Genomic DNA, 24,421 nt, shown 5'->3' with positions numbered 1-24,421 from the left:
CTACTCTCTGCTGTAGCTGTTCACTAGGCGAGAGTGACAGAGAGTCTCCTGTTGTATTGTGCTTGGACGCCCCTGCAGGGATCTGCTGCTAGTGCACGGGTAGCAGAGTGGCTGGGTGCCGACCCTGTTCTCGGTGCCGAGGCTGATCGAGCTGTCGGAACCGCGGCTATTTTTGTTGCTGAGGCAGAGCGCGCTGGCGGGATCGCGGCTGCTTTCAGCGCTGAAATTGACCAGGCTGAAAGCAGCACGGCTGTTCTTGGTGTCGGTGCCGAATGCGCTGTTGGCACCGCTGCTGTTGCTGGTGCCGAGGCACGTGGTGCCGGTGTTGCAGCGTGCCTGGGTGCCGCAGAGGAGCGAGGTGTCCGTGCCGCAGCCGTTTGCGGCGCTGAGGGGACCAAATGGGTAAGTGCCTTCCCAGCGCGGGAAGTCTGGTCCCTGCCTTTCAGCTCTGTCAGAGCAGTAGCTGAGGCATTCGAAGAGGCTGAGGCAGCTGTCTTTCCTGCTGTCAGCACAGGGGGTAGGGATCTCGCCGGAGACCCCTTACCCTTGTTAGAGTCTCGTTTGTGAGACTTCTGCGCTTCGTGCCTCCGCTCCAGGGAGGTGAAGCGACGCTCCCCACCGGTTCTGATCTGGCTGGGGAGCGTGTGGGAGCGGGTTCCACTTTTCCCTTCTCCGACAGAGGCTGCAGGGATTTCTCCATCATGATGATCTTGAGCCGCAGATCCCTGTCACGACGAGCTCTTGATTTGAGGCTCGCACAGTGTTGGCACTTTGCGGGGATGTGGGTGTCCCCGAGGCACTTCACACACTGGGAGTGACCATCTGATCGTGGCATGGAGTCCTGACAGGAGATGCATCTTTTGAAACCCGAAGCTCCTGGCATTGTTAATTGGAGATGGGCGAGGAAAGTGTCTCAATCGGAGACAAGCCTGAGGGTTTCTTTTTTTCTTTTTTTAACTAAGTAACTAACTATGTAACTATACTAAAGGAAGGGAAACAACTGAGAAATAATTAATAATTATTTCTATGTTTCCTACAGAGATCAGGGAAGAGAAGGCAGCACTGCTCCGAGTCCCGTCTTCAGCCGAGGACGGTTGAGAAGGAACTGAGGAGGGTGTGGGGCGCACGCACTCAGGAAGATTCCAACTAGACGGGAGATACCATCTGGGTGCATGCGCCCCAACCAGGCACTGCTACCGAAAATCTCCGATCGACAGCGCCGGACGCACCGTCACCTAGAGTGGAGCACCCACAGGGACAGCACTCAGAGAAGAAAGTGAAATTCCTGTAAGCTGCATGGACACTTTAACGACACCATAATAGAGGCCCAACTTAAATGTATACCCCAATTTAAGAAACACAGTAAAAGAACTAAAAAAGAGCCACCGGGGCTTAACAACCATGTAAAAGAAGCAGTGAGAGGCAAAAAGGCTTCCTTTAAAAAGTGGAAGTCAAATCCTAGAAAGGAGCATAAACATTGCCAAATTGTAGGTGACAAATCTGAGGAACTGTCATAGACTGAAGTGTCACTAGAGGAGGTTTTGGAATTAATTGATAAACTCAACATTAACAAGTCACCAGGACCAGATGGCATTCACCCAAGAGTTCTGAAAGAACTCAAATGTGAAGTTATGGAACTATTAACTATGGTTTGTAACCTGTCCTTTGAATTGGCTTCGGTACCCAATGACTGGAAGTTAGCTAATGTAACGTCAATATTTAAAAAGGGCTCTAGAGGTGATCCCAGCAATTACAGACCAGTAAGTCTAACATCGGTACCGGGCAAATTAGTTGAAACAATAGTAAAGAATAAAATTGTCAGACACATAGAAGAACATAAATTGTTGGGCAAAAGTCAACACGGTTTCCGTAAAGGGAAATCATGTCTTACTAATCTATTAGAGTTCTTTGAGGAGGTCAACAAACATGTGGACAAGGGGGATCCAGTGGACATAGTGTACTTAGATTTCCAGAAAGCCTTTGACAAGGTCCCTCGCCAAAGGCTCTTACATAAATTAAGTTGTCATGGGATAAAAGGGAAGGTCCTTTCAAGGATTGAGAACTGGTTAGAAGACAGGGAACAAAGGGTAGGAATTAATGGTAAATTCTCAGAATGGAGAGGGGTAACTAGTGGTGTTCCCCAAGGGTCAGTCCTAGGACCAATCCTATTCATCTTATTCATAAATGATTTGGAGAAAGGGGTAAACAGTGAGGTGGCAAAGTTTGCAGATGATTCTAAACTGCTCAAGATAGTTAAGACCAAAGCAGACTGTGAAGAACTTAAAAAAGAGCTCACAAAACTAAGTGATTGGGCAAGAAAATGGCAAATGAAATTTAATGTGGATAAATGTAAAGTAATGCACACTGGAAAAAATAACTCCAATTATACATAAAATATGATGGGGACTGATTTAGCTACAACAAATCAGGAAAAAGATTTTGGAGTCATGGTGGATAGTTCTCTGAAGATGCCCACGCAGTGTGCAGAGGTGGTCAAAAAAGCAAACAGGATGTTAGGAATCATTAAAAAGGGGATAGAGAATAAGACTGACTATATTATTACCCTTATATAACTCCATGGTATGCCCACATCTTGAATACTATGTACAGATGTGGTTGTCTCATCTCAAAAAAGATATACTGGCATTAGAAAAGGTTCAGAGAAGGGCAATTAAAATGATTAGGGGTTTGGAACGGGTCCCATATGAGGAGAGATTAAAGAGGCTAGGGCTTTTCAGCTTGGAAAAGAGGAGACTAAGAGGGAATATGATAGAGGTATATAAAATCATGAGTGATGTGGAGAAAGTAGATAAGGAAAAGTTATTTACTTACTCCCATAATACAAGAACTAGGGGCCACCAAATGAAATTAATAGGCAGCTGGTTTAAAACAAATAAAAGGAAGTTCTTCTTCACACAGCGCACAGTCAACTTGTGGAACTCCTTGCCTGAAGAGGTTGTGAAGGCTAGGACTATTACAGGGTTTAAAAGAGAACTGGATAAATCCATGGAGGTTAAGTCCATTAATGGCTATTAGCCAGGATGGGTAAGGAATGGTGTCCCTAGCCTCTGTTTGTCAGAGAGTGGAGATGGATGGCAGGAGAGAGATCACTTGATCATTGTCTGTTAGGTTCACTCCCTGGGCTGCTTCTGCTCTACAACTATAATTGTCTTTTTACACCAAAATCACTAACTTGAGCACCCAATTCCATGTACAGTCCTAGTGGATGTAAGGCACAGGTAACTTTTGCCTCAGGGTAGCTTGTTGGCATCAACCCTCTCTCCCCCACCTGGAGCTGATGAAATTCCTGGCTGGAGGGACACACGCTCCTACAAGTCAAAAGGAAAGGAGCTGAAAGAAAAGATCACAGGACTGACCCCAAAGAAGGGTGAGCTGCAAAAGGCAGAAGCAGACAACTCATCTGGCAGAGCTGAGAGACCACGGTGAAGATGGTGCAAAGATCACTATATTGGAATTAGCAAATGTGATTTTTTTTTTAAAACAAATCTTTAGGAAGCCCTAATAAAGGCATTTCTTACAGTTCTCTCCCATTTGGATTTTCTGATATCTAATAGGGAATGACATCTGATTGAAGCTTTTCCCAAATGCAGAGCATGTGTAGGGTCTCTCTCCACTGTGGATTCTACGATGTCTGACAAAGTCTGAGTGCTCAATGAAACTTTTCCCGCACTCAGAGCATGTGGAGGGTATCTCTCATGTGTGGATTCTCTGATGTGTGATAAGGTTTGAGCGCCGACTGAAGCTTCTCACGCACTCAGCGCACGTGTAGGGCGTCTCTCCTGTGTGGATTCTCTGATGTGTGATAAGGTTTGAGCGCTGGCTGAAGCTTTTCACGCACTCAGCGCATGTGTAGGGCTTCTCCTGTGTGGATTCTCTGATGTGTGATAAGGATTGAGCGCAGACGGAAGCTTTTCCCGCACTCAGCGCACGTAGGGCGTCTCCGCTGTGTGGATTCTCTGATGTTTGATAAGGTTTGAGCGCCAACTGAAGCTTTTCCCGCACTCAGCGCACATGTAGGGCTGCTCTCCTGTGTGGATTCTCTGATGTGTGATAAGGTTTGAGCGCTGGCTGAAGCTTTTCTCGCACTCAGAGCACGTGTAGGGCGTCTCCCCTGTGTGGATTCTCTGATGTATAATAAGGCTTGAGCGCTGACTGAAGCTTTTCCCGCACTCAAAGCATGTGTAGGGCGTCTCCCCTGTGTGGATTCTCTGATGTGTGATAAGGATTGAGCGCAGCTTGAAGCTTTTCCCGCACTCAGCGCACGTGTATGGCATCTCCCCAGTGTGGATTCTCTGATGTCTGATAAGGTTTGAGCGCAGACTGCACCTTTTCCCGCACTCAGCGCATGTGTAGGGCGTCTCCCCTGTGTGGATTCTCTGATGTGTGATAAGGCTTGAGCGCTGACTGAAGCTTTTCCCGCACTCAGAGCACGTGTAGGGCGTCTCTCCTGTGTGGATTCTCTGATGTGTGATAAGGTTTGAGCGCTGACTGAAGCTTTTCCCGCACTCAGCGCACGTGTAGGGCGTCTCTCTTGTGTGGATTCTCTGATGTCTGATAAGGTTTGAGCGCTGAGTGAAGCTTTTCCCGCACTCGTGGCATGTGTAGTTTGTTTCTTCCAAGTTGATTCTCTCATGTGTAATAAGGTCTGAGTGGCTACTGAAGTTCTCCTCTGGCCTCTGCTGAGTCTCAGAGGCTTTTACTGTTTCTCGGAGTGCACAACTCCTGGAAACATTCCCTTTGGGTCTTCCTGATAACGTCCCATGTGGTGCTCCTTGCTCAGCATCTTCCTGCTGCGGTTTCTGCTCCTCATTCTCACGCACCATCCCATCGCCAGATGGGAGACAGAGAGAATCCAGACATAGGTCACTCCCTGTGCCTGAGAGAAAGGAAATCTCAAGACAGGAATTTTAAAAGGGATGAACAAACCAAAATATGTGCAGGAGAGATCAAACCTATCAGGAGCTGATTTTCCCCAGAGGAGAGACGAAGGGATCAGTTTTGGTCTGCATTTTACCAGAACATGCAGGGGAAAGTGGGATCAGGTAGGGATCTGCTGCCAGTTGTTAGTCAGGATAGGTGGGAAGCCATGAGTGACATCTGCCTAATTATTCCACATCTGCAGGGAACAATCCTGAACTTGGAGAGCTCACAAGGTCTTTGTAGGGCATCCCGAATGTTTTCTGTATTCACGGACAGTTTTGACTTGCTTTAACCAAGTCCTCACCTGTGCAGGCAGCTCTTGGAAGCACTTCTTTCTCAGAACCCTGGAGGTCCAGGACCCACGGCTCTTCCCCTCGTTCCAGCTGGGAGACCACATCAGGTTTGGAATTTAGAAACCCTATGCCAGACAAAGAAAACAAGGGAGGTCGGTGGAATTTGTGGGATACTTGTCACAAAGAATAGTCCATGGTTTTAAGCTCAGATCATTTTTAAGCAGTAACATCCCAAGGCCAGCTTCCTTGGCTCCAAGTGGCAGGAGAGTTATTATTATTATTAATCATACGCATTACCTAGTGCTTAAGGACCAACTAACAGTGTGTCTCCATTGTGCTAGGCACAGTACAAATGCAGAATAGTAGATGGCCCATGCTCTGAAGAATTTACCGTCTAAATAGACAAGACAGACACAGCACGGGGAAAGGGGTAGAACCCTCTGTTAGAATGGCGATATTCAGGCCTGCCTGCAAAGCCTATATTTTAAGAACTTAGGCGTATTTTTATCACTTAGCTAGTTACAGGAGTACGAAAACAAAGAATCAAAATCACAGTCTGCCTGTGAATGGGCCTTCTCTCACTAGGATAGCCTGAGGCCTTGTTCTTAGGCTAAGGCCTTTGGCTAAGCAGCAGGGGCAGCCATAAGCTGGGAAGCGAAGGGTCATATCCTCACATCCCAAACCAGTCACACTGAAATAAGGTGCTATTGGGCTGTTAGGAACTCGATCCTGTCCAGATCTTAAGATGGTTAAAGAAACCTTAATTTGATAGCATTCTGTCTGGCAAGAAATCCCTTATCAATGGTTGTGGTTGTGAAACCTCATTTCTGTATTGCTTTATCTTTATGGCCACCACTTTTACATTGTTAATCAGTCTGGTTCTCTAATTGTTTCTCTCCTGTATAATTAATGTTGCCAGGTGTAAGTTAATTAGGGTAGTGGTTTATAATTGGTTAGAGCAGGAGTAGGCAACCTATGGCGGCACACGAGTTGATTTTCAGTGGCACTCACACTGCCCATGTCCTGGCCACCGGTCCAGAAGGCTCTGCATATTAATTTAATTTTAAATGAAGCTTCTTAAACATTTTAAAACCTTACTGACTTTACATACAATAGTTTAATTATGTATTATAGACTTATAGAAAGAGACTTTCTAAAAACGTTAAAATGTATTATTGGCACATGAAATCTTAAATTAGAGTGAATAAATGAAGACTCAGCACACCACTTCTGAAAGGGGCCGACGCCTGGGTTAGAGAATTATGTCACAATATGTTAGAATTGTTTAGTTAAATTTCAGCACAATGATTGGTTAAGGTATAGCTGAGAATATTACTCTATAAATGGGGTCAAACAGGAGGGGGGAAGGAAATTGGAATCATAGAATATCAGGGTTGGAAGGGACCTCAGGAGGTCATCTAGCCCCACCCCTGCTCAAAGCAGGACCAATCCCCAACTAAATCATCCCAGCCAAGGCTTTGTCAAGCCTGACCTTAAAAACCTCTAAGGAAGGAGATTCCACCACCTCCCCAAGGAACCCATCCCAGGGCTTCACCACTCTCCTAGTGAAATAGTGTTTCCTAATATCCAACCTAAACCTCCCCCATTGCAACTTGAAATCATTACTCTTTATTCTGTCATCTGCTACCACTGAGAACAGTCTAGATCCATCCTCTTTGGAACCCCCCTTCAGGTAGTTGAAGGCTGCTATTAAATCCCCCCTCATTCTTCTCTTCTGCAGGCTAAACAATCCCAGTTCCCTCAGCCTCTCCTCAGAAGTCATGTGTTCCAGTCCCCTAACCATTTTTGTTGCCCCCCGCTGGATGCTTTCCAATTTTTCCACATCCTTCTTATAGTGCTGGGCCCAAAACTGGACACAGTGCTCCAGATGAGGCCCCATGAATGTTGAATGTTGATTAGGGGGAGAACGGGAACAGGGACACAGACCAGGCTCTGCGGCATCAGAGCTGGGAAGGAAACACTGGGGAACAGACTGTATCGGCATATAGAGATAAGCCCGACTGGCGTGAAGGGCTTCGGAATATGTAATCTTATAGGTGTAAAAATTGTACAGACTATACCACCCTGTGACATCATCGACAAAGTGCCCATTTGTGCCTGGGTAGGGGCCCTGCTCTGGGAGGGAGGATGCAGCAAGGACTCAGGATCGGTGGCCGGGGTCGCTGTGCATAGAGATGGGGAGGTTATATGGGGAGGGGGTAATGAGGGAGAGGGAGGTCAAGAGTTAAAATATTAATATTTGGGGAAAAAATGTATAATAAAGTGAAACTGAACAGAAATAAAACTGGAGTGGAGGCTCTAAAGCAACAAGGCTTCGGTAGGGATTTGGGGTTAAAGGTCTGGGATCCCCAACAGCTCTAGATCCCCAAACATCTCCTCCTCCCACTGATGCACCCACCCCACTTCCTGGGTGCCCTCCCCACACTCCTCCCTTCTTCCCATTACTTTCAGCCAGCACCACCTCCTGGCACCTTGGGAGCATCTTCTGTTCCCTCCTCGTCTCTCACAACCTCATCTCTCCTTTCTCCATCTTACCTCTAACCCTGCACACACCTTCCCCATGTCCAGGCACCACAGAATTATCTACTCCCCCTCTTCTCCTCCTCTCACATGGCTCTGTTCTCCTTTCACCTTTGGGCTCCTGAATGACAACATTATACTCTCTTCTATCAAAAGAGGAGCTCATCTGACTGTCACACAAGCCATGCATTGGTCACACACCTATTTACTCAATTTAGAATTCTACAGGCAGCATATTTTCCTCTTAAAATGAGAAAAGGCATGAAAGCTACATTTTTTAATGCAGTTATGAATGTAGCCAATAAGGATACATTCAATGCCATTTTAAAATGTCTGATGGCACCAAAAAGGCACATGTCCAAAAATGATACTAGTGGGTGGGAGATAAGGCAAAAAAAGGGGGGGCAAGGAAACTTGTCAAAACTTGTATGATGAATAAAGGTATAAAGTTATTACTACTCAGGTTCTTCAGAGACCCCACAGCTTCTAATAACCCAGGAGACAGGACTCCTTACCCAGCGAGGTCACCGTCTCATAGTTCTCCTGCATGACATCCTGTAGAGGGCTCTCTGAACAGGGTCCAGCAGAGCCCATTCCCCTTGGTGAAATACACAGCCACCTCCTCGAAAGTCACCAACTCCTGAAAGAGCAAGAGTCCAACACTCAGTACCTGCTGCCCCACTCACAATCCCACTATTCACGGAACAGCAGCACCAGGTAAATGGAAGCTCCAGGAGGCACATGTTAACAGAGTCCCACCTCACCTTGCCTAGAGCAGCCAGGAAGCATCAGAGGGTAGAATGAGAGAACCTTTGCGTCTCCCAGCTGACAGATGGAGGCAGGGTCATCACATTTATCACATACCTACTAGCCAGAGTTTGATATAGGAGATGGGGCTGGCTCTGGACCCTACTAATGGCTCCTGGTAGGAAACACTCTCCAAATAAAATATAAGGAAGAAAAGGGAAGTCAGTAGTAAAGAATATTAGTTAGAACAGGGGTAGGCAACCTATGGCACGGGTGCTGAAGGCAGCACGCAAGCTGATTTTCAGTGGCACTCACAATGCCCGGGTCCTGGCCACCAGTCCGGGGGGCTCTGCATTTTAATTTAATTTTAAATGAAGTTTCTTAAACATTTTAAAAGCCTTATTTACTTTACATACAACAATAGTTTAGTTATATATATTATAGACAGAGAAAGATCTTCTAAAAATGTTAAAATGTATTACTGGCCCACTCAAAACCTTAAATTAGAGTGAATAAATGAAGACTTCTGAAAGGTTGCTCACCCTGAGTTAGAAGGTCAGAATTGTAGAAAATTGATAAGGGAAGCTATCAGAAATCAATGACCAATCAATGAAAATAAGAAGGAAGTTTTGAAAAGTATATTAATCCTAACAATGGTAGTGATAAATTACTAGACGGAAATGGCAGAATTATCAAAAATAATGCAGAAGAGGTAAAAGTGTTCAATAAATATTTCTCTCCTGGATTTGGAGAGAAACAGATGATGTAAGTCATATAAGATGTTGACGCTGACAGTCTTTCCATCCCAACAATAACTCACGAGGATGTTAAACAGCAGCTATTACAGTTAGACATGTTTAAATAAGCAGGTCCAGATAACTTGTATTCAAGAGTTTTGAAAGACCTGGTGGAGGAGTGTGGAGGACTGTTAATGGTGATTTTAATTAGGACTTGGAACACTGTGGAAATTCCAGAAGACTAGCCTAAAGCTAATGCTGTGCCAATATTTAAAATCGGTAAAAGAGATGACCCAGCTAATTACAAGAGTGTTAGTCTGATACTGGTCAAGATAATGGAGCAGCGAATATGGATTTAATTAATAAAGAATGAAAGGAGGGTAATATAATTAGTATCAATTAAAGGTTCAGAGACAACAGATCCAATCAAACTAACTGGATATCCTTATTGCATGAGATAAAAAAAGTTTGGTTGCAACTAATAGTATTGATGTAATATACCTAGACTTCTGTAAGGCGTATGACTTGGTTCAGCACAACATTTTGACTAGAAAACTAGAAAGATACAAAATAAACACAACATACATTAAATAGATTAAAAACTATGATTGTAAATGGGGAACCATGCTTGAGTAGATTTCTTTCTAGGGAGTCCCACAAGGATTGGTTCTTGGCCCTGTGTTATTTAACATTCTTATCAATGACCTGGAAGAGAATATAAAATCATCACCGATAACATTTGCAGTTACCACAAAGATCGGGGTTGGTGGTAACTAATGAAGTGTCAGTAGGTTCAGGGTTCAGCACTAGGAGTCTGGGAAGTTTTCCCAGCCCTGGCTAGAGGGTTATTTCCTGTTCCACAAAGAGGGGAAGTTCCATTCCCAACACCTTTGCCTTGAAATTAGGCCCTATCTGACACTACACCCCCATATTCAGCATAGTGGTATGATTATCAAATGATTAGGACATAATTATGATGCATTTTGTGCAAGATGCATCATGTTCAGTGTCATTGGAAAAGTTATGATTTGCTGAATATGATTGTCCTATTTGTGTGCATGTATCATGTTCGTATCTGAAGTTATGGATATTGACTCTGTATCTGTATTTCAAATGTACTTACTCTGGATAACAGCCACAACGAGCCTTTCAGGTACAACAAAGAAGCCAGACAGTGTTCATGGCTCATCAACAAAGACAATGGACCATGGAAGAGCTTAGTGTGGAAGCCAGTAAATAATTAACAAGGTTTTGAAGAGATCTTAATGAATGTTAGTTAGCATGAGTTAGGTTAACTGTGACCCTGGTGACGTGAGGAAGCAAGATAATGTAAGACAGAGTGAATTGTGTGAAAGTTATTACGACCTTGCAATGTGCAGTCTTGCAGTCTTGTTTTTCTAGTGAGATAGCAGAAAAGCTTATGTATAAACAAAATGTATTTGTTGCTTTTTACTGTCTGTATTATTGCTAGAAATTGTCTGTAAAAGGTATAAAGGCTTGCTGTAATTGTTTACCAGTTGAGAGACCTGTCCAGGACCCTGTGTCCTATGGCACTCTCTCCCTCCATTGTAATTACTGGAGAAATAATAAAGTATTTAATTTTGCTGCACCCAAACAAAAAGCGAGAACTAAGTTTTTCTTCGACAATTTGGGGGCTCGTCCGGAATGGCAACGCCCACGGACCCACAGACAACTACTACGGATCATTCCCCTTCGAACCCCATGGCGCCACATGAGAGGTATGAGACCTTTTGAAATCTCTATTGGGGTATCGGAGGAGGATTTTCCGTGAGGACGTCTGTCTCCGTTGGGCTCACGCCATCTGAACTTATTGACTGTGCAGCAGGATCAGATGCAAAGTGGTATTGGGGAGAGGCCCCAATAAGGTTAGTTTATAGCAGTACTGGGAACTGCTGAGTTGGCCAAGGAAATGCATAAGGTAATGCATAAGGTAATGCATAGGTAAATGCATTAGAATGCACCGGTGCTGAGGGGTTTTTACCGCCTCAAGAGGGGTTGTCATACCGCCTCATGGTATTGGTCCGGACCAGGTAAAGATGCATCATGGTTTAAAAAAAAAAAAAGAGAGATAAAATGGTTGAAAAAGGGTTAAAAAGAAAAAGAAAAAGGAAGAAAAAGAGGCCTTGGTGTGTGTGTGTACACCAGTGTGAGTGGCTGTTATCGGGCTAGCCCAGTAACTAGTGGATCTTTAGGAGATCCGACCCACGGTGGGCTGACTCAGCCTGGCATAGTCCGGCGAGGAAGCTGCCTGGGTCTAGGGGTGTGTGAACCCATCTTCCCTCCCCTTTCCCTTCCGTGTGGGCTACTGACAGTCTGATCATCTCCTTGGTTTTTGAGCCGCTAGCACGGACAGGACACCCTCTCTGTGTGTGTAAGTGGAAAATGGGTAAGGGACAGTCTAAATATTCCACCTCACCCCCTAAGGGTACCCCAGCATATTACATGTACGTACATTATGGTCCTAAAACCTGCAGGTATTTAAATGATTGGAATCTGTATACGCGTGAAAATTCATTTAAACAATGCCCATTAGAAGGTACCTTCAATTTAGATAAGATCATATATCTCAGTGGAGCTTTAATCACAAAGAAAAACCTCTGTCACAGTGTGAGCAATTTGTCTAGGAACGGGTTAATTTGAAATTCGGCTTAGCCCTGAGATAAAGGAGAAGTTGTTTTGTCTTCAAGGTCATGAATTAGTGCGGACTATGCTAAGTGCAAAGAAAAACTGCTTTCAGCCCCAGCTGCTTGTGGAAAATAGAAACTGAGGCAAACCAACAGCAGGAGTTACAGAATTGGAATTATATTTGCAAAGCTTAACTTCCCAGTGAGACATGTGTGAGTATTAAAGTGGTTTAAGGCTTGGGGCATTCATATTTTTCCTGAGTGATGTGGGAGCATTCCCAACACTCTCCATTGTTGTTTTATTATTTTAATGAAGCTTTAAAATTTGATTATATGCTCTGTCAGTCTGATCACCTGACATGAGGGATAAATCAGTAACAGGAATTTGTCACAGTTTGGTGAGCAATTGCAGAATTTACACCATCTATCTGTTTTACCCTTGTTAGTTTATGTTTGCTTTGTTTGGTACTGTTGGTGTTTTGTGTTAAGAATAGCATGATTATAGGTGAGCTCTAATAGAATAAGGAAACACTATTTGGTTTTGGTGCACTATTTAGCTTTGGCTCTGTTTTGTTTAACCGGTTACTGTTGTTTTTCTGCTCTGTTCATTTGGGCGTTAGGTGTGTGAGCGGAACTGAACTTCTCGTTCGTAATTCCTCAGGGTGGAAGCCATGTGTGCGATGAAGCTCTGAGGTTGTCCTGAGATTTTTACAGTCCCGCCCCTGTAGCGGACAATATAATAGAAGTAGAAAAATTTGGCTTAGACTGTAATTTTCTTTGCTTTCTGTGTAATTTTCTTTTCTGTTTAAGTGTCAGCAGACAAATGGGTGGGTCTCTGGGTAGACCCCCAAAGGGGTTTGGATTATGTGTTAAGTGAATGGCCATGTATTTTTGCCCAGGTGGCAAGCCTTACTAGGGAGGACTCAGGTAGTCTTGTGAGTAGAAATGTTTTGGGGACAAGACCAGAAGGGTGGGGGCTAGTTGAGTAGCCCACCCTCCTAGCTAAGACCTGGTTGTGGAACAAGCTAGTGTCCATGGACGGGACGATTCAGTGAGGAAAAAAGGATCGGGCCCAGACGGGCAGGCAACAGACAGAGAGATTGGAAAACAGGTTGGAAACTTTTGAGGGTGTAGTGGAAAGAAGGAGTAAGTGAATATAAGCATGAGGATTTCAAATACTCAGAAGGATATTTGGAATGGTGATTTGCATTGGTAAAGTGGCTGTTGGAAGGAAAAAGCAATTGATTTTTAAGGGAAAATGAAAAATTGACTCTGTGTTTGCTGGGGGGCACATCACTTGAACTTTGTGAAAATGCTAAAGAGAACAGTTTTTTGGTGTCTTTGACATGTTTGTGAATGAATTCAGGCAAAGAAATTATTAGATTGCACTCATTTGGCTATGAACAATTTTGTTAAATCAGTTGAAGAATGTATACAGTGCTATGTAATGACATTTTATTAGGCCCTACAGGCACTATAAGTGGTGATGTTTTCTTTCAGTGTTTAAAAGCAGGAGTTAAAAGAAAAAAAAAGCAAGCCGGAGAGCATCTGGGTTAATGCAAATTAACTAACTGATAAGGTAGAGGCCGCTGAACCAGAGCTGTCTAAGAAGCACATACGAGAAAATATGGGGTAATTCCTCTGTTTTGCCTAGAATCAACAAGAGTATTTGTATATTTTAAGTATTTTACTGCCCAGAAGGCGTGGACCTCTGTTTTTGTCTTTCAGATAATCAAAGAACATTAATGCCAGCTGCACAGCATTCAACGTACCTTGATTTACTGGCACAGTAAAAAATTATGTTGTGTGTTCTACGTTCTGTCTTGTTGTGTTTTTTTTTCGTGGCCAGAATTGTTGTGTTTAATATTTTCATGAGATGGTCTGATTTGACATCAAGCGAAAATGTTGCATTGCAATGCAGATACTTGTTTTGTTCAACTTAGAATACAAAGTGTTTAGTTACATCAGAAAATGTGATATACTAAAGTCTAATACATTTTCTTCGGTAAGAGAAAGAAACTACATTGGCCAAATCTTTTAATTGAGACTTGTTGTTAAAATTTGCATACTGACAGTCTTTGGAAGCAAGGACATGGAAAGTTAACCCACTCCCCATATTGTACAAGGGATCCTTCTGGCTACCTCAGACTTTTAGCCAGAGGGCTGGGGATGGTGGATAGCTATTGGACTAGAAGTTATATTAAGTGAACTTCTCAAAGTGGGTGTGCTTGTCCTGGCTTGTTCTTCCAAAGTTCTGTAATAAGGTTATTTTAGTGAAAGGGTATATGTGGCATACATTGAATGATAATACTTCTGTACTGTATAACAGTACTGTTTATGTGTTCATGGTATGAAAAAGGTGTATAATTGAAGAGTAAAAGTTTCCTTTGTAGGTTAAATGGAAAAAACAACCAGAGAATGGCTAACATGCGCTGGCCCCAGTCAAGGACACCGCTTGGCTGCCTACCAAGGGAAGGGGGGGGGGGGAATGTTTGCTGCAGTTACACGAGATTGGTGTGCAGCGGCCAGCCCACTCTCCTCCTTGGGGACCTTTTGTAAATATTCAGACTGATTTTATTTCGATGTCTACATGTTGTGGTTATGGATATGTATTTGTTTTAGTTGATGTATTTACCACTTGGGTTAAAGCTTTTCCCAGCAGGAAAGCAGGTGTCAGGACTGTTGTGACATTTTGCTTAAAGATTTTGTGCCACGTTTTGCCATCCCTGTGGGTATCAACAGTGGTCGTGGAATTCATTTTTACTGGACAGATTGTAAAGGAGTTATGTGCAACTCACTGCCCTCACCACCCACAGTCTGCTGGGACAGTGGAACGCCGGAACGGGACTTACAAAAAGTAAACTGGCCAGGATTTGTGCTGAGACACACTTAAAGTGGCCAGATGCCCTTCCTTTGACACTGATGTGTATGAGAACCATTCCCAATCGAACGACTGGACTCAGCCCTCATGAAATTTGACAGGACACCCAATGCTGACTACCAACTGCACCCCCACTAACCCCAGCTCAGATGGACATTCATTTGCTGGATAACATAATGCTTAAATATTGTCAGGCACTAATGAAATGTGTTAAGTCTTTTATACACAGGTGATGGAAGCACTACCAAAGGATCCTGTGCAACCTTGCCACTCGTTGGAACCAGGAGCCTGGGTCTACATAAAGATCCATCAGCAAAAGACTGCCTTGGCTCCATGCTGGAAAGGCCCTTTCCAAGTCCTGCTGACTACCAACACCGCTGTGAAGTGCCACAGACTGACTGCTTGGACCCAGGATTCTCACTGCAAAAAGACCCCTCCACATCAGAAGAATTTTCCTATTGATGATTAGCCTATTCTTTCTTCTAGTTCTACTGTGCTTCTGGACAGCAGGGAAAAAGCTCCCTTGTCCACTGACAGACCAACTGTGCCTTTAGACTTTTCTAGAAAAAGCACAGCTATTACAGGGTGATATGTGCTGGCAACCTCTCCCCTGTAGGATGCTAAACCTTGATTGTTTTGGGAAAGGAGAAGAAGCACTCACTCCACTGACATTGCCAAAGTCCAGGAATTCCTGACTGAAAAGGACATTGAGAACTGACCCTGGTGAAGAAACAAAGAATTACATACTGGCAGGAAGAAATTTGTGGGACCCATGCTTGGGACTGTGGTATTAATTGGATTTTGGGGTTTATTCTACAGGCTGCGCCCTGTGTTCTGGATAAATCCTTCAGTATGTATTGCCCTCCCTTATTGGATTTTAACTGACATTGCCCTTATCCAGTTTTCTACATACCCAGATTGCTCACAAGGGGCTGCCATTAGATTAGCACAACAAAAGGCATGGGTTATTTCCTCTGGACAAAACGGGAATTGACCAGATCCCTGTGGGCTGGAGCCAATAGTGTAGTAGCCATTTGGACTACTCTTCCAGGCCAAGAACATGATAAGAAATTGGGGCAACTAGAAAAGGCCACTAGTCTTATTTTTGAAGCTCAGCTATCTTCAGTACAGGCTGGAATTGGTGAGTTACATGTCATTTCCACCCTTAGTTCTATGACCCAGAAGTTACTGACAGAGATGGTATTGAATATCACTGAGGCTGGGAAGGCATTGCAGTGGGATCTGGACTAGACTTGGCCCACTGCCCTTCCAGACACGTCAGGAGTACCATCTGATCTGTGGTCATGAAGACATACTTGGACACTTTCTGGATGGAAGTGTGGACATTCACAGTGCTCCTTCCAAGCATATGGACCGGTTAGGGGTGTGGGCTCCTACATACCGAATCCTGCTGGGTCCATGGGGAGGATGCATGTGGAACTGAATTGTTTACCGAGACATCTGGGGAAATTAGACCACCTGGTATCTCCAACTGATTTCTAGACAGTACCCCTAGAATGACACCTGACATTTTGGATAAGAATAGAGAGTCAATGGACATTTTGGCCGTTAGAACCACCACAGCTCAGTGTATCTATAAACTGAAGCTAGGGGAAGTTGTCACTGTTTATGACAATATTTGTTGAGAGGGTGGAGGTCAAGGAACTACCCTGACGGGACACCCATTTTTTTTCAACCTAATGATAGCTGTGTGTGCGTTAATGCCACCACTTTACAAGATATACATATTGATCTTACCACTGCTGCAGGCAATTATATCATTTACTGGCCTGCAGATAGAATGCAGATAGAATATTGCAAGTAGCTCTTAGATTTTAGGTATATTTTGATTGGACTAGAATAATACCTGATCGGTTTTAAAATTTGCTTTCATTGTTACCAAAGGTTCAAAGAATCTCTGAATTGCAAGGGCAAATTCCCATGCTTTAGAATATATATCAAGCTGGAAGGAATGCCTTTCATACAGCTTATAGAGTGTTTACTTTATGTACTAGGTATGATGTTTTGTGCTTTGTGTTTGCAATTGTACAACAGCCCCATTATATTATATTATTCCTATGGGATTGTTATTGTTTGTAGTGTTGTTAGTTAATTTAGGATTATATTATTGTTGTTGTTGTTGTAAATAACGTAAGAATAGCAATACCTTTCATGTTCATGCTAATCATGCATTGTCATTACGTCCCATGACGGTTGACATGTTTGCTGTAGAATCTGAAGTCCATAGTTTCATGCGAATTGAGATTTGAAATTGTTTGTTGTACTAGAAGTACAAAAGGGGGGAGTGTGGAAGCCAGTAAATAATTAACAAGGTTTTGAAGAGATCTTAATGAATGTTAGTTAGCATGAGTTAGGTTAACTGTGACCCTGGTGACGTGAGGAAGCAAGATAATGTAAGACAGAGTGAATTGTGTGAAAGTTATTACGACCTTGCAATGTGCAGTCTTGCAGTCTTGTTTTTCTAGTGAGATAGCAGAAAAGCTTATGTATAAACAAAATGTATTTGTTGCTTTTTACTGTCTGTATTATTGCTAGAAATTGTCTGTAAAAGGTATAAAGGCTTGCTGTAATTGTTTACCAGTTGAGAGACCTGTCCAGGACCCTGTGTCCTATGGCACTCTCTCCCTCCATTGTAATTACTGGAGAAATAATAAAGTATTTAATTTTGCTGCACCCAAACAAAAAGCGAGAACTAAGTTTTTCTTCGACATTAGCCTTCTTGTGAATGTTTCAGCCAGCCTATGAGTCATGGTTACTATGACTCAGCAGGACATGCTAGTGCATGTGACCAGACCATATGACACTAAACTCCATTTTGGTACCTGTATTTTTCCACAAACTGGACTGGGAACTGAGTTTGGAACAAAGGGGTCCCGCCATATGGAAAAGCTACATAAGGTGGGTGTGACATCATCTCTTGGCCTCATTCCGCACACAAAAGAACTCCTGGAAACACCTGAGGAACAAAGACTGAACTGGGGGATGTGTTGGTCCCAGGGTAAAGGGATTTCTAGCTTGTGTATGGAAACTTGGGGGACTGCTTCTATCATCAGTCAGGGTGAGAAATTGCTAATTCAAATTCTATCCATCTAGTATGTCAGGCTTTTTTGAGTTTTTGGTTATTTGCTAAGTCATCTGCTTTGATCTGTTTGCTAACACTTATTGCTGGGAAATTGGCTGTTGTCTTCTCTCTCTCCTTGAGTGGCTTAGGTAAAGCACTCAGGTGGCTTAGTTGGGTGTATGGCGCCACCTGCTGTCGTGTTGGGTGATAACAGGGCCTGGAGAGGCTGGCTGAATCTCCAGCAAAGCAGTGTGAGAAGGTGTGATGGAGTAGGGGCTGTCTGTGTGGGAGATGGGAGAGCCGGGGATTACTTTAGGTGAGAGACAAGTGCTCAGCCTGTAACCTGAGCCAGGGAGCAGGGAGGGGTGTCAGCACCTTTGCCCAGGAAGGTGGACAAAGGAAGGGGCCGGCTGGAGGGAGGGGAGTTTAGTTTCGGTTTTGGGCTGGGTGGTTGGAATTTAGGGGACAAAGCTTCCTGGACCCCACAGGCGCTTGATTGAGGGGTCCTGGCTGTGCCTCCAAGCTCTGCTGTAACCTGCATTCCTGTTTTCCAATAAACCTTCTGTTTTACTGGCTGGCTGAGAGTCACTGTGAGTCCCAGGAAGAGGGGTACAGGACCAGACTCCCCCACACTCCGTGAGAACTGGTGGTAGCGGTGGGATTTACTGCACCCCGTGGACGGCGCTTCCTGCAGTAAGTGACTGGGGAGCAGTAAAAGAAAGGGACAATTTTAGGGGTAATTAACCCTTGGGAGTGTGTGACCAGAGAGAAGGAATTTGCAGTAACAGGGTCCCCCGGGGGATTGCAGCGAGCGGTCCCAGGGGCGGAGGAGTCTGCGGATCGACCCTGGCAGAAAGGTGGTGACCTTAAGAAGGGCTGGTGCACTAGGGGTCTCCCTGGAATCCGTGGGGAGCGGTGAGCAGGAAGATGTATGCCAAGCAGCTTAAGTGTGACCTGGTGGAGCTGTGGAAGCAGAGGGGGCTGCGCAGAGGGAGGCTCACCAAAGACCAGCTGATTGCCCAGCTAGAGGAGGGAGACCGCTTGAATGAACTGATCCCTGTGTCTGAGGGAAGCAGCCTGGCAGATGCAGCGCAGGCCCCAGTGTCTGTCCCAGCTGGGAGTGGTCAGCTGGCAGCTGAGGGCTTCCCGAGACCCCCCCTTCCTATGCCTAGGGGAAGGGCGGGGAGGATCCCAGTGAATACCCAGGGCACTGTGACCCCCGCGGCCAGCAGGGGATCCTCCCGGTGAAGCTCACCCCCCAGCAGGGGATCGTCCCGGAGACGTTCGGCATCCGTGGAGCGGAAGCGGCTGGAATGGGAGAAGGAGCTAAAACTGAGACAGCTGGAGGATCATGAGAAACAGAGAGAACATGACCTGGAGGAGAAAGCGAGACAGCGAGACCATGAGGAGAGACAGAGAGACCATGACCGGGAGGAGAAAGAGAGACAGCATCATCATGAGCTGGAACTGGTGAGGCTGAGGGGCAGTGAGCCCCCGGCTGTGGTGAGTGAGGGGGGGCCCAGGACTGAGCAGAGCTTTGATAAATGCATCCTGGTCCAGCGTAAGGAGGGGGAGGACATGGATGACTTCCTGGATGCCTTTGAGATGGCCTGCGAGCTGCACCAGGTAGATCCTGCAGACAGGCTCCGGGTTCTCACCCCCTTACTGGACCCCAAGGCCGTGGCACTGTACTGCCAGCTGGGAGAGGAGGAGAAAGGGAACTACGAACTATTCAAGCAGGCCCTGCTGCGCGAGTTTGGGCTGACTCCTGAAATGTACCAGGAAAGGTTCCGGAGTCAGTATCAAACCCCTAAGGTCTCCTATCTGCAACTAGCCGTCCGCATGGAGGGGTACGCCAGCAAGTGGGCAGATGGGGCCCAGACGAAGGGGGACGTGATTAAACTGCTGGTACTGGAGCAACTGTATGAGCGGTGCCCATCCGACCTGAGGCTGTGGTTGAGGGACCAAAAGCCGGAGAACCCGCGACATGCAGGGTGGCTGGCCGATGACTTTGTGAAGAGCCGGTTGGGGGGTGGCAGGGAGGAGTCCCAAAGGAACAGGCCCGCTGCGATGCAGAGAGAGAGTCATCCTGGGACCTCCCAAAGGGGGAATCGGGAGAACCCCCTCCCAAGGGGAACGCCCAGCGTTAGGGACAACCAACCAGTTCGAGGGGACCAACGGGACATGAGCTGCTATCAATGCGGCCAGAGAGGCCACATACGATCCCAGTGCCCCAGGCTCAAGGACAGACTGAGCAGACAGACCTCACACCGGATTAACTTGGTAGAGACCCAGCTGGACGAGGGGCAGCGTTCCCAGGAAAGGGGGACTGGCCGCATACCACCGGCGAAGGAGGGAGGAGGGCCCCAGGTCAGCTCCTCCTGGGGGGCTGGATGCTCCAGGCTCCGAGTTTTTGGTTTACAGGGTGGGGGCAGGGCTGTCCCTGCGGAGCGAGTGCCTTGTTTCCCTGGAGGCAGATGGGAGAAAGGTCACTGGGTACTGGGACACGGGCGCAGAGGTGACGCTGGCCCGGCCCGAGGTGGTGGCCTCAGATCGGATGGTGCCCGACACCTACTTGAACCTGATGGGTGTGAGCGGGACCCCATTCAAGGTGCCCATGGCGAGGGTACACCTGAAGTGGGGGGCCAAGTGGGTACACCCATATTTGCCCACGGAGGGGTTAATGGTGGGGGACCTGGAGGTCTGGCCCAGCAACGCCCTGGGTGCCCTGGTCATGACCCAGCCAGCGAGAGAGAACAGGTCCCCATCCCTGTCCCAGCTGCTGAGTTCCAGGCCGAGTTGCAGAAGGATCCCTCCTTGCGGAAGCCCAGGGAACGGGCTAACCTCAGTGCGGTACAGACCATGAGGAGAGGGTGCAAGGAGAGGTTCCTGTGGGAGAAGGGGTTCCTGTACCGAGAATGGGCTCCCCCAGGGGAAGTAGAGTCATGGGGGATCAGGAGGCAGCTGGTGGTTCCCCAGAAGTTTCGCCACAAGCTGCTGTACCTGGCCCATGACATCCCCCTCGCAGGGCACCAGGGAATTCAACGCACCAGGCAGAGGCTGCGACAGAACTTTTACTGGCCTGGGGTCTTTACCCATGTCCGACAGTACTGCCGATCCTGTGACCCCTGCCAGCGGGTGGGGAAGGCCCGAGACAAGGGGAAAGCAGCTTTGAGGCCTTTACCCTTCATAGAAGAACCTTTCCAGAAGGTGGCCATGGACATAGTGGGACCTCTCAGCAAGCCGACCCGGTCGGGGAAGAAATACATTCTGGTGGTAGTAGACTTCGCCACTCGCTATCCTGAGGCGGTGGCCTTGTCCTGTATCAAAGCCGACACCGTGACAGATGCGCTGCTGACCATTTTCAGCCGGGTGGGGTTCCCCAAGGAAATCTTAACGGACCAGGGGTCCAACTTCATGTCAGCCCTGCTCCGGTGCTTGTGGGAGAAATGTGGGGTCCGGCACAACTGGGCCTCAGCGTATCACCCCCAGACCAACGGGCTGGTGGAAAGGTTCAATGGGACGCTAAAGATGATGCTAAAAACCTTTATGCACCAGCACCCACAGGACTGGGACAAGTACTTACCTCACCTGCTGTTCGCGTACAGGGAGGTACCCCAGGAATCTACTGGGTTCTCGCCTTTCAAACTGTTATATGGAAGGCGGGTGAGGGGGCCCCTGGACCTGATGAGAGACGAATGGGAGGAAGGCCGCCCCGATGGAGAGTCAGTGGTGGAGTATGTCCTGACCTTCCGGGAAAGACTGGCCGAGCTCCTGGGCCTGGCCAGGGAGAATCTGGCCAGAGCCCAGAGGAAGCAGAAGGTCTGGTATGATCGCACGGCGTGGGACCGTGCCTTCGCCACTGGGGATCAAGTGATGGTTCTCATCCCCATGAGGAAAAACAAACTCCAGGCTGCCTGGGAAGGGCCCTTCAAGGTTGTCAAGCAACTAAATGAGGTAAACTATGTGGTGGAGCTGTTGAACCGGGCGCACCACCGCTGGGTGTACCATGTGAATATGATGAAGCCATACTATGACAGGGGGAATGTGGTGTTGGCCGTGTGTGGACATTGGGAGGAGCAGGGAGATGACCCTTTAGTGGATCTATTCCCTGGGACAAAAGCTGGTTCCCCACCGGGAGGCAATTCCCTCTCTGATCAGCTGACCCTGGCCCAGCATGCTGAGATCAGAGGGTGCTGCATCTATACCGACAGCTGTTTTCCAACCAGCCTGGACGCACTAATTTAACTGTCCAACGGGTGGAGACTGGGTCACATCCCCTATAAGATGTTCCCCTTTCGGGTCACTGGGAAAACTGCCCAGGACCTACAAAGAGAGGTCAGGGACATGCTGGCTTTGGGGTGATCCAGCCGTCTTCCAGCCCTTGGGCCTCGCCGGTGCTGGTCCCCAAAAAGGAATGGGTCGATCCGGTTCTGTGCGGACTATCGAAAACTCAATGCCATCACCATATCTGATGCCTACCCCATGCCCAGGCCTGACGAGCTCCTAGTCAAGCTGGGAGGCGCTCAGTACCTCACCGCCATGGATCTTACAAAGGGCTACTGGCAAGTGCCGCTGGACGCAGATGCCAGGCTGAAATCGGCCTTTATCACCCCTCTGGGGCTCTACGAGTTTCTGACCCTGCCCTTCGGCCTCAAGGGAGCGCCAGCTACCTTCCAGCACCTGGTGGATCAGCTGAGGGGGATGGAGAGTTTTGCCGTGGCATATATTGACGACATCTGCGTCTTCAGCCAGACCTGGGAGAACCACGTGTCACAGGTTAGACGAGTGCTGGACCGACTCCGAGAGGCTGGGTTAACCGTAAGGGCTGAGAAGTGCAAGGTGGGGATGGCTGAAGTATCTTACCTGGGCCATCAGGTGGGAGCGGCTGCCTAAAGCCAGAACCAGCCAAGGTGGAAGTAATCAGAGACTGGCCCGCTCCCCAAACCAAAAAGCAGGTCCAGGCCTTTATCGGGATGGCGGGGTACTATCATAGGTTCGTGCCCCACTTTAGCCGCCCCCATCACTGAGCTGTGCAAGAAGGGGAAGCCAGACAAGGTGGTCTGGACCGAGCAGTGCCAGCAGGCTCTCCGGGCACTGAAGGAGGCTCTGCTCAGTGGCCCAGTTCTGGCAAACCCAGATTTTGACAAACCCTTTATGGTGTTCACCGACGCCTCAGACACGGGACTGGGGGCGGTGTTAATGCAGGAGAATGAAAAGGGGGAGAGATACCCTATCGTGTACCTGAGCAAGAAGTTGCTACCCCGGGAGCAGAACTACGCGGCCATCGAGAAGGAATGCCTGGCCATGGTGTGGGCCCTTAAGAAACTAGAGCCCTATCTCTTTGGGCGACACTTCACCGTGTACACCGACCACTCTCCCCCGACCTGGCTGCACCAGATGAAAGGAGCCATCGCCAAGCTCCTGAGGTGGAGCCTGCTCCTGCAGGACTATGACATGGACGTGGGTCCATGTGAAGGGAAGTGCCAACCTGATAGCGGAAGTGTTGTCCCGGAGAGGGGGCCCTGAACTTCCTCAGGTCACTGGGCAGTGACCCGCTCAGTTCAGTCTCAAAGGGGGAGAGCTGTGATGGAGTAGGGGCTGTCTGTGTGGGGGATGGGAGAGCCGGGGATTACTTTAGGTGAGAGACAAGTGCTCAGCCTGTAACCTGAGCCAGGGAGCAGGCAGGGGTGTCAACACCTTTGCCTGGGAAGGTGGACAAAGGAAGGGTCCAGCTGGAGGGAGGGGAGTTTAGTTTCGGTTTTGGGCAGGGTGGTTGGAATTTAGGGGACAAAGCTTCCTGGACCCCAGAGGGGCTTGATTGAGGGGTCCTGGCTGTGCCTCCAAGTTCTGCTGTAACCTGCCTTCCTGTTTTCCAATAAACCTTCTGTTTTACTGGCTGGCTGAGAGTCACAGAGTCCCAGGCAGAGGGGTGCAGGACCGGACTCCCCCACACTCCGTGACAGAAGGGCCGGGCCAGCTTGAGGGTTAGAGGGTGCAGCGGTTCCCAGAAGCCCCCCAGACTGCACCCCGGGGTGACAACCCATCACACCCTAGAGTACACAAATCTCAGCAGGTTTGTCACATCCTTTCCCCTCCCATTCCGCACCCTAGATAGTTCCTGCCTCCCACCCTCCTATACATTTACTGCTCCTCTCCCTCCAAGCAGAACCCACCACCAGCTCCCTGAGAATCCCTTACCTGAGCCAGCTCCACTGCAGCCATTTCCTTCCCGCTGGGAGGAGGGGATGATTTGGGGCGAAATGTGGACGTTATTCTGTAGCCTGCCAGGGCGAGAAGGGCAATGTGAGAGAATTCAGACAGCGTTTCTGTCCTTTCCATATGTCGATTCCCCCCAGCATTGTTCCCTGCTAATGGACATTCCAGGTTCTGCCACACTGTGAAGCACAGAGTGACCTTATCCCAGTTCAGGCCTAGCCCCCTCCCACCAGGCTGTAACCCTCTGAGACATGGTGAAACCCTCCCAGCAGCAGTCTCTCTCTGTTACACTTATCAAGTTTGTGGACGATACCAAGCTGGGAGGGATTGCAAGT

General features: G+C 47.4%; 1 protein-coding gene across 1 annotated transcript; it reads right to left on the bottom strand.

Moving 5' to 3' along the window:
- Window positions 1-22,411, bottom strand: LOC120381412 (zinc finger protein OZF-like). The gene is made up of 5 exons (XM_039499600.1): window positions 22,401-22,411; window positions 19,123-19,175; window positions 3,951-4,633; window positions 3,745-3,879; window positions 1-336 (listed from the first exon to the last, which is right to left on the bottom strand). Exons 1-5 carry the CDS (start codon window positions 22,409-22,411, stop codon window positions 1-3), a joined length of 1,218 nt encoding a protein of 405 aa, XP_039355534.1.
- Between the last annotated feature and the right edge of the window lie 2,010 nt (window positions 22,412-24,421).

This window comes from Mauremys reevesii, linkage group 14, assembly GCF_016161935.1.
Source record: "Mauremys reevesii isolate NIE-2019 linkage group 14, ASM1616193v1, whole genome shotgun sequence".
In the NCBI taxonomy this organism is placed as follows: domain Eukaryota; kingdom Metazoa; phylum Chordata; order Testudines; family Geoemydidae; genus Mauremys; species Mauremys reevesii.
This window is presented reverse-complemented; position numbering and strand designations above follow the sequence as displayed.

What these genes read in the sequence shown, in the direction of transcription:
- LOC120381412 (XM_039499600.1), bottom strand. An exon ending in GGACGATCCCCTGCTGGGGG is followed by an intron (nt 4,634 to 19,122) that starts GTGAGCTTCACC and finishes TCAACTTGGAAG; the next exon opens with AAACAAACTACACATGCCAC. An exon ending in GCTTCAGTCGGCGCTCAAAC is followed by an intron (nt 337 to 3,744) that starts CTTATCACACAT and finishes TGCGGCACCCAG; the next exon opens with GCACGCTGCAACACCGGCAC.